General features: G+C 37.0%; 1 protein-coding gene across 1 annotated transcript; it reads left to right on the top strand.

Moving 5' to 3' along the window:
* Nucleotides 1-3,802: 3,802 nt before the first annotated feature.
* On the top strand, nt 3,803-11,494 carry dusp3a (dual specificity phosphatase 3a). Its single transcript, XM_060858959.1, has 3 exons — nt 3,803-4,259; nt 7,344-7,576; nt 9,075-11,494. Exons 1-3 carry the CDS (start codon nt 4,054-4,056, stop codon nt 9,281-9,283), a joined length of 648 nt encoding a protein of 215 aa, XP_060714942.1. The 5' UTR covers nt 3,803-4,053; the 3' UTR covers nt 9,284-11,494.
* Nucleotides 11,495-13,487: the final 1,993 nt, after the last annotated feature.

The following is a 13,487-nucleotide window of genomic DNA, read 5'->3' as shown; positions in this document are numbered from 1 at the left end:
AACACACAGAATGGCACTGTACCACTTTAATCTAACAAGGCCATTGACTAGTGACAGTCTGTCAGGTGATTACATCGTGTAAAATACCCCATAGATTTGATCTAATGATCTAGTATAGCTAATATCTTTAAGCTCATTTTGGTGACACATAACTTATACAGTATGTATGTCAAGAGCAGTTGAGTGTTACAGAACAAAGATGATTGTTTACGCTATGATCATATATCCATAAAATGCATTTTTTACAGTACATACACTAAACACACATTCTCTAATCGTAGTATAAATGACATGAAAAGACAAGCAGAACCGTATGTTGAGTGGTTTTTGGTTACCCAATTCAGAATAAACACAATGTGAAGCCATTTGAGCTTGCACTAATGCAGCTCCTTTTACATATGTGTGTCTGTGTGCATGTGTTTCTAATGTTATTTCCAGTTCCATTTAAAAAATATGCCCTGATTTAAAACAACAACAACAATACTACTACTACTACTACTACTACTACTACTACTACTACTACTACTACTAATTATTATTATTATTTTTGGTAGTAGTTAGAGGAGGAGTAGGAGTAGTAGTAGTAATGAGCTCTCAGTGTATTGCTTAACCATAATAGTTGAATCGTCATCTATTGATAGATATCAAACTTAACATAATACCAACACCAGTGACCACTGCTTGCACTGGTGAGATAGATGTGATTGATTGGACCGGGAGTGTCCCTTTATTGCACAGCACAAACATGTCACAGCCTTCCCCAACACTATTATCACTCACTATGTTGATAGCTTTCCGAATACCACAGATATCATAAATAAATGTGCTGTGTGACAAAACTGGAAAAGCAAATGCCCTTGACGTACAATATGTAATAACGTAGTGTATTGCTTCTCAGACTGTGTCTATAAGGTAATTTATTCTACTGAAAATGAAATTTGGACTTTTTTCATATTTGCACTTTTGTATATTCTCAGGTATGTAGTAAAAACCTGAAATATGAACAATATTAAGCCTGAATAAACAGCACAGAGCTAGTGCTAAGGCAAGCTGCTCTTGCAAAAATGATCAGTGTTAGTCATGGCCTTTGACCATCACAACCCTCACAACACTGGGGGTAGACAGCCTCAGTGGGTCATAAAAAAGATTTGTTGCATCATTACAGAGGGATAGAGATAGTCCTTCTTTTACATTATAACGTATACAACACAAATATAGCTTGGGATTTCCTGTAGCATTGCTCTACAGTGCCAGCTTGAGGAAGTACTGCTCCAATACAGATGGGAGTGGGTAAAGCTGAGCACAAGATTAAAAGAAGGAGGCACATCTGTGCTATCCTTGAATTGCACTCTTGTGCTGTTGAAGCATGATGGAAAAACTTTTATAGATTTTTTCATTAAGGCCACTTTTTTTATGACCATTACTTTATAAATTGTGTTCGAGACCAGTCTCCAATGGTTCTTTAAAATACTAAAAGCATAGTTTTCTGTCAAAACACAGCTTGATGTTTACACAATGAACATGTGGGCTGATTCCATAAAAGCAAACAAAAACGCTAAGCAGAGATATCCTCTTTGGGATAAATTACATCATCTCAATGACAAACATGGAGTGTCTTGACCTCGTTTCTCACATGGAATACACAAACACACATTTAAGCCTCTGAAAAGTCAGGTTTGCTCTCTGAATGGAACATAAGAGTTTTGGCTAGTAAATGGTTATATTATGCATGACTCAGTGCTGTTAGTATTGTACTTGTTTTTTTATGTTGTAGGCTGTATATTATTATTTTTATATTATGTTTACGGTATAGAAAGAGAGAGAGAGAGAGAGAGAGAGAGAGAGAGAGAGAGAGAGAGAGAGAGAGAGAGAGGGACCCCTACTGCTCAACCAATGGCACTGTCTGTAGATGACAAATGTCTACAATCTTCTGAATTACAGATTTGTGTACAACCATAACGAACTTGAATGCTATTAGTTTTTCCACAACTCTGCTGATGTAATATAAACCATTCTTTGAGTGTTGATGCATCAGTTCAGTATTGCTCAGGGAAACAAAAAGATTTTCTCTTTCTCTACAGACCAAAAAGAATCACCTGCTTAGAAGAGCACATGTATACTTTTGTGATCAGTTCCTAATAAGGAATATTTAACACAGTTACCACTGAGCCAAACCAGATGAGGTGTCTAGTGGAGTGTGTAAAAAAAATATAGAATATATATACATATATTCTTCTTTTTCTTCTTCTGGTATGCTGTTCAAGATTAGTTAGACAGACAGACAGACAGACAAACAAACAGAAAGGTTAGATAGATAAATCATCATGACATGCCTGCTTCTTCTATAAAAAAAAAACAACCTCCTTATATCACTATAGTGACAAAATATGTTGAACAAGAGTTGCCTTCACATGGCAAATGTGGAAACAGTTATTAAAGTAAGCATGTAATGTTTATATTTAGTGTTTTATCATAGACCTCCACAATTGCACAATTGGTAGACATCATCTTTCCTTTCATTGATCTTTTGTATCTGAAAGTGTGGCCTCCTCCTGCTTATGTAACGTGTCTATAAGATTAAGGACACTAAAGGAGATCTGGGTTGAAATTCACAAGGTTTTGTCTCTAATAGTGTTGAGATGAACACTGTGTGTTTGTGCTGTTGAAAGATAAGTACAGATAAATTATCTTACTGCATGAAAACAGTATGATCACTCAACAGTCTGCAAGATTCAACCAAACAAGCTTGTAAGATTCATGTGAGAACATCGCCCCCTTATGGCTAAAAAAATAATTTATCAATATTTTTAAAATAAACACAGAGTGGAAAAAAGGTCCTGAAAATTAAAAACAATTTAAGTTAATTTATTCAGGGGGAAATCTAGGCACTATAGATGGGTGACAAAAACATGACGTCCAATAATATAAAAAAGCCAATAATAATAAATTGAGAGGCTATCATGCTAGACAAAGCATACTGACCCTGGAAAAGTGAACCACCACATTTTTCTTCTTTTTTTTTTAATCAGCTTTTGAATAGAAAACAAGGTCTGTGGTGAACACTCAGTTCTGATGTACACACGTCTCACAACAGAAATGGTTCTGAACATCATTGACACACTGTCTACACTTTACAGAAATGTACAGTAGTAGAATGAAATTCTCGATTATTTGCTCTAAAACAACACTTTGATATCCACAGAATACATTAAAAATAGCCCAATTTGTCTTAAAACTGCAACCCTGGCAATCATGTTCTTAACTGCCCTGCCTTCTGCTCCTCCCAAATGCATTGTGATTCCTACCCCAATGGACTCCTATTAGAGATTGCAGCACTTCCCAAGTTTGATCACTAGGTGTAATAATAATAACCCTGTAGCTAAATAGGGAAAGTTATGCTATACAGTCATGCATCTGGAGAGGCTCCAAATCAATAGAACATCAGTTTATATCTGTCAGTTTCTTTTCAGCTGTTTTAAACGTGAACGACGACTGTATGTAAATTATCAGTCCAAAGTCTCCTGTAGGTGTTCAAGGTCATAAGGTGCGAAGGTCAGAGCATATGATTTACTCATCGAACCGTTCCCTTGTACCGGGTAATGAACCTGCAGAAACCTGAGCACTGCGTTCAGCACCAAAAGCTTTCATTATAGAATAAAGGCGATCAGTCAGAATAAGTTTCTCTTCCCTCTAGGGGAAAATGCACTAGCAGCATGCACAAGGCACTGGTTTTCCTTTAATCTGTCACCCTCTGTACGTGCTGGTGTGTGACTGGCGCTCGTGACAGAATGGTCCCTTTAATGGCGCGCTCGTAGACATCAGCGCGCGTGTCGCTCTCGGTGTTTCTTGTGCATCAGCGCGCGTGTCGCTCTCGGTGTTTCTTGTGCATCAGCGCGCGTGCCGTTCTCGGTGTTTCTCTTTCCGGCGTGTCTACGCGCCTTCGGCGAATCGGGGTGTGTCTGCACAAACAAGGAAGCCACCGAGCGCAAATAACAACACCACCACCACTAGTGGGGCTAAAATGCAGCACAATGAAAAACTCAAAAGCCGGATATGACACTTGTTTGGACTGAAAGGCGTCTTGAAACCATGAAGAAGCAGCACCAAAGCCCCGCTAAGCTCGCGGCAGAAGTGCGCGTGCCAGAAGGCGAAGCTACCGTGCAGCAACTTAACGAGCTTTTGTCTGACAGCAGCGGCTTTTACACTTTACCAGCGCAACATTTCAACGAGGTGTTTCCTAGGATTTACATCGGGAACGCGTAAGTTATGGTGGCCCGTTATTCTGTTCTTATCTCTGGCACTTTAACCTGTGTTTGTATCCGCTGCAGTAGATCACACTGACAGGTAGACGGTGGTTTATCGGTGAATCCTGATCTTGTTCTTAAACACGACATTATTCAGGGCGTCGGAACAGAACGCTGCTCGGATCGCGGCTCTAATCTTGTAGGTTGATTGACACATTTTCTTTTATTGCGATGGAGAAGTGTTTTTACCCGACTATGGATGGAGAGTGAATGATGTTTTAATCCAACGGCTGATTTCATGGTTCACTTCATTGTTATATTCTGTTTGTGAAGAATATTTACCTGGTTTTATTTTCTGTGAGTAATATAATGCATTTTGTATCGGTGCATCTGCTTATAGCCTGCCCTTCCTTCAGATTTATATGAAAGAGGTCATGCTATGTTTTTTGTGAGAATAAACCAGACTACAATAAATCAGTGGTACAGAATTAACAGCAAATGCCTTTTTAACATTTATTTTTAGAGAAATTAAAACAGCATATACCTTTAACATGGATTTATTCCATGTCAAATTATAGGAAGAAGTCACTTATGCATTATGTGTTACATATACATTACAGCTCATTGACACCCCCTACCCCCACCCCACCCCAGATGCCATTTGCAATAATTCCAGATTAAATACATCTACTGGTTGCAGCTTCCCCAGGCAGGAGATTTGGTTTGGTGTGAATCTACTGTTCCCCATAAATGTGGATAGATTCAAGGTTGGACATTTCAGATATTATCCACCCACAATCAATATAACCAGTGTACAGTACATCCAGTAGCAAAAAAGAACACATTGTATTAATAGGGTTAAGTTCGGATTAATTATCCATCCTGCTCTGAAGACCGGAGAATAAAGGGGCTCTCCAGGAGTCAAACAAACAAAAAAAAGAGCATAAACGGTCAGTAACACAACATTCCTGCTCTTGTTTAAGACAATATATTGCCATGAGTCAAGTCCAGTTAAGAGTTAGATTTTCTTCTGCATATCTTCACATTAATGGGATGATCATTGATTAGTAAAAGTTTCTCACAGGCTGTTAAGATATGGCACACTTCTTTATTTTATATATTCCATACATATAAATTGAGTTGTAAGTTGAAGAAACATACCACACTACAGGTGTGGAGCAAAAATACAGTGCTGAAATCAAAATTGTATGATAGAATGTGTGTCAGAATTGCGATGAGTCTTTTTGAAAGTTCTTATTGAATTGTTCTTATTGACAATTTTAAGCAGGCAAGTCAGTGAAATATGTTTTTCAATATTTATTCAGTGAAATCAGCTTGCTGTGTAGGGTCTTCCATATCTGACTGACAGAGGTGGTGTGGATATTGGTGAATTACCTTGTGTTAAAGTGAAGGATTAGATGCCACAGAAATTGACCTTTGGAATGAAAAGGACATGTGTGTAGGACTTTTAAAGATTAATTAAGTTACACAACGGTGCTCAAGGTAGAAACAAGGGTACTAATATTTCTTACATGATAAATATCACCTACTTTCATGTTTACCATTTGTCAATATTAAGCAAGATACTATACAACATTTTATCTCGATATGAGGATCACAGCTTTCTGTCAGTGGCCCAGAAACTAATCTGTTGAACTGCCACTACCCTTGTTATTTTCAGAATGCAAGGGGTGTTTGTAATATTTTGTAAATTACAAATAGTGATATTTTCTATAGACATTTAAAAACATAGAGATACATTTGTGTTAAAAAAAATTAATAAAAAAAGTACATTAACACAAAGCACCTTTTGACTGGAACAGGTCTACAGAGGATGTGTTGTGGAGTGGTCTCTGAGCCAGGCACGCTTCACCTCTTTTTGAGGTTTCTATTAATAATGTATGTGTAGAGACTGCAGTGAGCTGGGGTGAGGGAGCACAGCAGGCCCACAAGAAGTATGACTGCAATCTCCTGCAGCTCTGGATAGATAGACTAGTTCAGTGTGAGAATTTAAGTGATGGGTTTTGGGGATTAGAACAGGTTTCACACTTCATCATCATGGTGCAGTTCATAACCCCTCCACCTCTTAAGTAATAATGTGAGGTTTTGTCATTGTTTGTAGCATTTGTAAATTTTTAAATTGTAATTACTGATGAAGCAAAACATGTAGAAGATGTTGAGCAATTGATGGGATGCATTAAATTGTTTTGGAAGGACGCAAACTTTATCTTTTTGGTGGAAAAGCTCATTATAACTCATTATGCCCTCATTCATTTGTCTATGTAGCTATTTATATATCCACCTGTATTGCATTATGCACCTCTACAGCATATAACTGAAAACAAATGAGAGCGAGATAAAAAGCCTGGACTGGGTGCAGATGAAGATGTAAGTGTTGCAGGGGCTACAGCAGAAAAGAATTAATGTAACAACATGATGACGAGCACTCTATTCTGCTTGTGACTCTTTTCACTTCTCTTGCTTTAATTCTCTCTCTCTCTCTCTCTCTCTCTCTCTCTCTCTCTCTCTCTCTCTCTCTCTCTCTCTCTCTTTCTCTCCTCTCTCAAAGCCCTATTTTGGGCATTGTGCTCAGAGCTGGTGGCTCTTTATATATGCCTTTGGGCAGCAGCCAAGATCTTGTTACTGTGTCTGTATTGGTTTAGAACACTGCTGTCCCCTGTGGTTCAGTAACATGGATTGACATCTCTGCTGTCTAAAAGTGGCTCCACAATTTATTCCTGTCAGGTTCCAGCTAATGCATGGCAGGTAGTGGGAGTAGAAGATGCTTTTCTTAAACTGTCTGGATTTTATAGCATGCCATGAACATTAAGTAGCTGGAGTACCATTAAAGAACCATTGCAAAACCATTACATAAATGTTTATAAAGTTTTAATGTGCCTGTGTCTGTAAGGAAGAAAGGGAGATGCAAAAGATATTCATATTTAATGTAGTTCAGTTAGTGAACAGAAAAACGTGCCTTTTCAGTTGTTTTATTCTTTAAAGGACAGAGCTGACAGATTTTAAAGCTAACAGTGTCAGCATTGTCAGAGCTCCTGTGAGTAAGGTGAGGCTCATGTGAGTTCTCTTTTTGCTCGTCAGATTTGTGGCCCAGAATGTGATGCGTTTGCAGCGGCTCGGCATCACACACATACTCAACACAGCGGAGGGCAACTCCTTCATGCACGTGAACACCAACGCTGAGTTCTATGCAGGAAGTGGGATCACATACCATGGCATAAAGGCCAATGACACGGAACAGTTTAACCTCTGTGCCTTCTTTGAGGAAGGGGCCGACTTCATTGAAAAGGCTCTGGCACATGCAAATGGAAAAGGTATGTCATAAAACTTGGGTGTATTATACTTTTCTCTATAACGTTTTTTCTCTATAACACACTATGAATAGTTCCTCTTTAAATATACCTATCCATTTTCAGTACTTTTTCAAGTCTGAAAGTATTCACAGTGTTCATAGCTCACATTTGTGACTCTAGTGCTGCATGGACAGAGTAGTGTACACAGGGTAGAGTTGGCTGAAACCAGGCATTTCTCTGTTATATCAATTGCTTTATAAGCTGACAGCCAATTAGTGTGCCTGGCAACTGAAACAGTAAATTTAAGTGAATTTTTCATTGTAATTAGTTCAACTAGAAATTTGCATGAAAATTAGCTCTATACTCATTTTACTGGGATTTTATTAAATGTTTATTTAAATAATGCCTGCATTTCATTTCAGTTTAATTTTAGCATTTTAGTTTTTTTTTTTTTGCTTGCTTTTGTGTAAAACATATTTACAAATATAATATTTAATTTAATTGAACTAAAATATAGAACATCCCCTATGTAAAAAAAGATAAAAAAGCACTAAACAAATTAAAATAAAAAGCTTTATACAATTTTATGAAAAAAAAGTTAGCATTTTTTCTGATATGGTTTTTGCTAATTTTTCACAAAAAGTAATTCTTTTTTAATTTGTTCCTTTAACCTCATGTTTTATGCCATGGATTTTATGCCATCTGTGACCGAGCAGAAAAATAATTATAAAGCATCAGCATTCTTGCAGATGCTTTACTGGAAACAGAACTGAGACGTTAAAAGAGGACACAAATCTTTAATGAGGATATGAGCAGAAGCACAAAAATGTCTGATTATTTGCTGTACCTCTGCCCTGTTTTGTTGCTCACATTTATGTCAGTTGTGTTCAGGGAATGTTTGGTGACATTCTGTAAACAGACTTAAGTCACTGAATGTTAATGAGATCAGGGAGTGTCAGTGCACAAGACACATATTGATCCTGTAATGGAGATAACATCTGCTCTGGTTTGCAGTAACATATGAGAAAGGTTATAGATAGTGGAAGGTCACTGGTAATAAGATCACATTAGATCCTGTTTACACCTGGTTGTTTCAAGGTTCTTGAATTTATAAACAAATTTCTAAATGTATGTATTTGCAATTGCAATTTTACATTATGTGGTTAATCCCCATCCATATATAAGGCAGATATAAGACTCAAAAGTATAAATATACATACTGCAATGATAATGTATGCCGCATATATACCTAGGAGAAAAGAAGAGTGTAAAGTGGGTATGGGAAAAAGAGAGACAGATTAAGCTCCAGATGCTCTGCAGAATCTGCAGAATAAGCACAGTACAAGCAGAGTGTTAGGAAGTTGCAGGGGTATGGAGTCGTTGATAATGAATGCATATATTTGTGTGTGTGTGTGTTAGTGAATAGTGTTTAACCTATGACACGGTGTGATGCAGTGTTCAGACAAATATTCACAGTGCTGTGTGCTTAGTCTCCACTTTCACTCTGCTCTAACTTTAGGAAAAGTGTACGTTCACTGCCGAGAAGGCTACAGCCGCTCCCCGACTATGGTCATTGCTTACCTCATGCTGCGCCATAAAATGGATGTGCGAGTGGCGACGGCTACTGTAAGGCACAAGAGAGAAATCGGGCCCAACGATGGCTTCCTGCGCCAGCTGTGCCAACTCAACGAGAAGCTGGTCAAAGAGGGCAAGCTGAAGACTAAATGATAGACAACAAATCTATCACTCTTCTGTCATCAGAGATTTGTCTAGTCTAGTGCAAAGATTTTACAGTCTAGCTCCCTCTCTCTTTTTCTTTTTCTTTTTCTCTTTCTTTCTCTTTCTCCATCTCTCTCTCTCTGTCTCTCTCTGTCTCTCTCTCTCTCTCTCTCTCTCTCTCTCTCTCTCTCTCTCTCTCTCTCTCACACACACACACAAACACACACACACACCAATATACACATGCATAGCTAAAAGAACTGTTAGTCTTGCACCATACACATACAGGCACAGATACACACACACGCACAAACACACACACACCCACACACCCACACAAACACACACACACACACACACACACACACACACACACACACACACACACACACACACACACACACACACACACAGTGTAACAGTCTACAAACCGAAATGTCCTGCTTCTCTATGTACATTATCGCATACAAAATAATTATATTTAATATATTTTACAATATATTTATATTTTGCAATATATGACTTATATAAAATGTTACAGTATATTCCATTTACACGTGGAGTGTGAACCACTCCTGCTGCCATCTGTTTGTACGTCTAGCATCTTTGGAGCTCTTTAGCCCAGTTTGCATACAACAGTTAAATTTAGAGCACAGTCACGCCATAGTCTCCCACTGCCGGACTTTTCACAGTGATCGATCCCATTCCATTTTGTATATGGTTATATATGGAGGAATTTCAAAACGATGCAGAGTGTACACATACCTCTGTAGAAAAAGCACCGAAATTACACTTTGTGAATTATGAATTAATGCTAAAATATTAAATACTTAGCTCATTGCAGCTGAAACTACCGACTGATATTTCCATCAGTGCTCACAGAATCAGTTTAAACAACTGACAGGGTATCCCAATGATCTTTTCATGTTATCATTATTTTTGTACAGTAGTTACACACACATGAAGTGCACATTGCTCAGCCAAAATCTGTAAAAAAAGAAAGAATCTGTATCAGCCATGATACAGTGCAGCATGAGAACTGGCATAGATCATCTGACATGTCAGTTTACTCTTTACCAATCCTGAATAACATCTGAACCTTTCATCCTCCTCAAGATTAGTCAAACTGGAGTGTAACCATTACCATCATTATGTTTATGTGCTTGCTTATGTAACTGTAAGTACTCTTTATCAAGCATCAAACACAAGGTCAAGCCATGCTTTATAGGGCATTACTAGCATATATAGTGTATTTTAGAGAATTACTTCAAGCCAATCTCATTATTGGGTCTTCCTTGTAGCTCTGATGTTGAGAGTAGGATTACAAACAGGGACTGGAAAAGATGATTCAAATTGGACTGAGAGCACAAAAGAAAGATCTGAGCACCATTAGTCCACTTAGTGAAGGCCATTGGTCAAATTTAAAGCCCTAGTGTTCTCCCTGTGTTTTTAATGGTTAAGGAGACTCATATATCACTTAGAACCCACGATATAACTAGGCCACATGAAAACATAGATCATTTTCTATTCCAGTTAATCCAATTTATATATTTATATGCAATGCAGAAATATTATATCAATTATAAACATGTACATAAACAGTTAGGTGTTGACATATATGAATGTATTATTAACTGTATGTGTATTACTACAGTATGTATTCTCAAACTAATATCCAACTTATTGTAGCCATGATTCATATCATGTTATCACATAAGGCCATTGATCAAAATACCTTTATATGGATTATTTAGAGCAGGGATTATCAACTAGTACAGCATATCAGGGTCTACAACAGAAAGGATTCAACTTAGCTGAACTGAGCATGTTTCATTAAAAACCTGTAGCAGGTTGTTGGTTGTGTCTTATTCAGCTTTATGGCAACTCACCATACCAGATGTTGTCCATAGTGGTAGAGACATTAATTCAGCAACAGATGGCATTTTCACTTCAAAACCTTTTATAAATGGGTGTTCAAGACTTTATTCTCCCACAATGCAAAACAACCAGTTGCACATTTACAAAATTTTGTAAACATTTACAAAAATGTGTTAAAAGTTATTCAAGTTCAATTAGGAATGACCACCAGAATGTGCTTTTGTATGCATGGTATTGTTATGAAGCTGGACCTTGACAAATTTTAGCTGAATACCTGCTTTAGAGTTTCAGGTATTAATTCATGGGGTTTACAGTTCCATAAAAGCTATTAATCCATCACAACCAATTTCATTTATTTATTTATTTATTAACTTATTTTTTTATAATTTAATTACAGTACCATCATGTTTAACAATAATAATCATACATGAGAGGGCTAAAGTCTGTCTCCACAGCTAACACTGTCACAGGCTACCTCAAATCATCATTACAATCTGTCCTACTTAGTTTTCCCAAACCAGGTTTCTGTACAATAATGTCTATTTTAAATTTTAAACAAAAATATGTAATAAGAGACTACTAACCTTAAACATTCCTATATTGTATTCTGGAGACCTAGGCTTTCTAAAACCTAACCTACTGTAGATACTGAAAACTGTCTGCCATCATAAGTAATATACCGTGTACTAAGATGGATGCCAAACAAGTATCACTTATTAGTAGGTTATTATTTTGAAAATGCTTTTAAATCCACTGTCCAACGTTGATGAGGAATGACGTTAACAGAAATCCCTCATTCACTGCAAGAAGTGTGTATAAAGTAAAAAGTATTGTAGGAGGGTCACCACTGTTCAGTGGACACAAAGGGTACAGATGTGCTGTTTCTTGCTTGTAAGCCCCTGATCTGGTACTTATCTAAGTAAATGAATTAGTGGAGAGATACACTGCCACCTGCTGTCAGCAATCGCCTGTGATTGTTACAAAATAGATTAGTCATTTAGAAATACTTAATATAAAAATGTGCTTTAAATGTTTGAAGCTGGTAATGAAATACTGTATGGCTTAATGATGTCAAGAGTGATTGCAATGCTGCTTGATAATTTTTAATGTCCTACTATATGTCTACTATAATGGTATATTGTTTTGTACTTATAAGGACGCAGCTTAAGGTGATAGATGTAAACCAAACTACTAAATGCTACGCTATGTTTAAAGAGCTTATCTGATTGTCTTACCTGTGTTCTGCACTGATCCTTGCTGATGAATTGAATCAAAGTTATTATGGTATACACATATACTGATCAGCACAAGTGTAACAATGTTGTGTATTGTCTGTACTTTTGTACTTTTTAAGAAACTGTCCTGTCTTACACACTCACACCTACGCCAACATGTGCATACACACTAATAATGTATTTTCCATGCTCTGTCTATTGTGCCAGAATGATTGTACTCTAACAAAAGAGAGACCACACCAGTATATTGTAATACAGCCTAATAATGATGTTATTAAGTACCTGACGGTGTTCATTAGGTGGGTTTGGCACACATTTTCACACTGCCAAATTGTTGGTCAGATTGAGACACATGTTCAGAGTGAGGCACACTGCAATCTGTATTTAGTCCTATTTATGTCAAAGGCCCCAAAAAATTAAACCTCTTAGGAATAATATACTGTAGAAGAGGGAGAAGGACACAGGAGCTGTCCTGTCATCCCACCATAAAGCCTTACTCTGAAAACTGATAATATATTTTTGATTTAAGAACTCACTCCACAAAGCAAAGCATACAGCTTATTACAAACACTTTATATAATGAAGTGCACTTGATTTTAAATGACTGACATGTTTCTTGATTTTAAATTACTGCTATGTTCCTGCTTTGGGAATACTGTATTTGTGTATCTGTTAACAATAAATTGCTAAATTAAAACAAAAACATAACTTTGGGAAGAATTTCTTAAATGTGCCATAAACTATTAATCAAGCCCCTTTCTAGCTTTATGTTTCAGTTTTTCATCTTTCATTTTCTTTTCAAAGTATAACAAGAAGCCATGTATAGCAATAATTTAATTAATAGTGTGCTATTTAAGTGTCCCATATTACTCAATGTCATATTAGTGAGCTCTTCCTCTTCCTATTTGGTCTCTGAGAAGTGCTTATTTCTCATGCACAGTGGGTGACTATTATAGGTTGCATGACTATACTCTATAACATTATATACTATAGACTATAACATTATTTTTTTCTTTGCATGTTGCAAACTTTTTCTGTGGGCCTTTGATTTCAGCAGATGGAACAGATGAAATATTGCACACAACAGCCTTTAATTACCT

This window comes from Tachysurus vachellii, chromosome 2 (genome assembly GCF_030014155.1).
Source record: "Tachysurus vachellii isolate PV-2020 chromosome 2, HZAU_Pvac_v1, whole genome shotgun sequence".
NCBI lineage: Eukaryota > Metazoa > Chordata > Actinopteri > Siluriformes > Bagridae > Tachysurus > Tachysurus vachellii.
The sequence above is the reverse complement of the archived record's forward strand: the minus strand, read 5'-3'. Positions and strand labels throughout refer to the sequence as shown.

What these genes read in the sequence shown, in the direction of transcription:
- dusp3a (XM_060858959.1), top strand. Translation starts at nt 4,054, where the DNA reads ATGACACTTGTTTGGACTGAAAGGCGTCTTGAAACCATGAAGAAGCAG. An exon ending in AGGATTTACATCGGGAACGC is followed by an intron (nt 4,260 to 7,343) that starts GTAAGTTATGGT and finishes TTTGCTCGTCAG; the next exon opens with ATTTGTGGCCCAGAATGTGA. An exon ending in GGCACATGCAAATGGAAAAG is followed by an intron (nt 7,577 to 9,074) that starts GTATGTCATAAA and finishes CTCTAACTTTAG; the next exon opens with GAAAAGTGTACGTTCACTGC.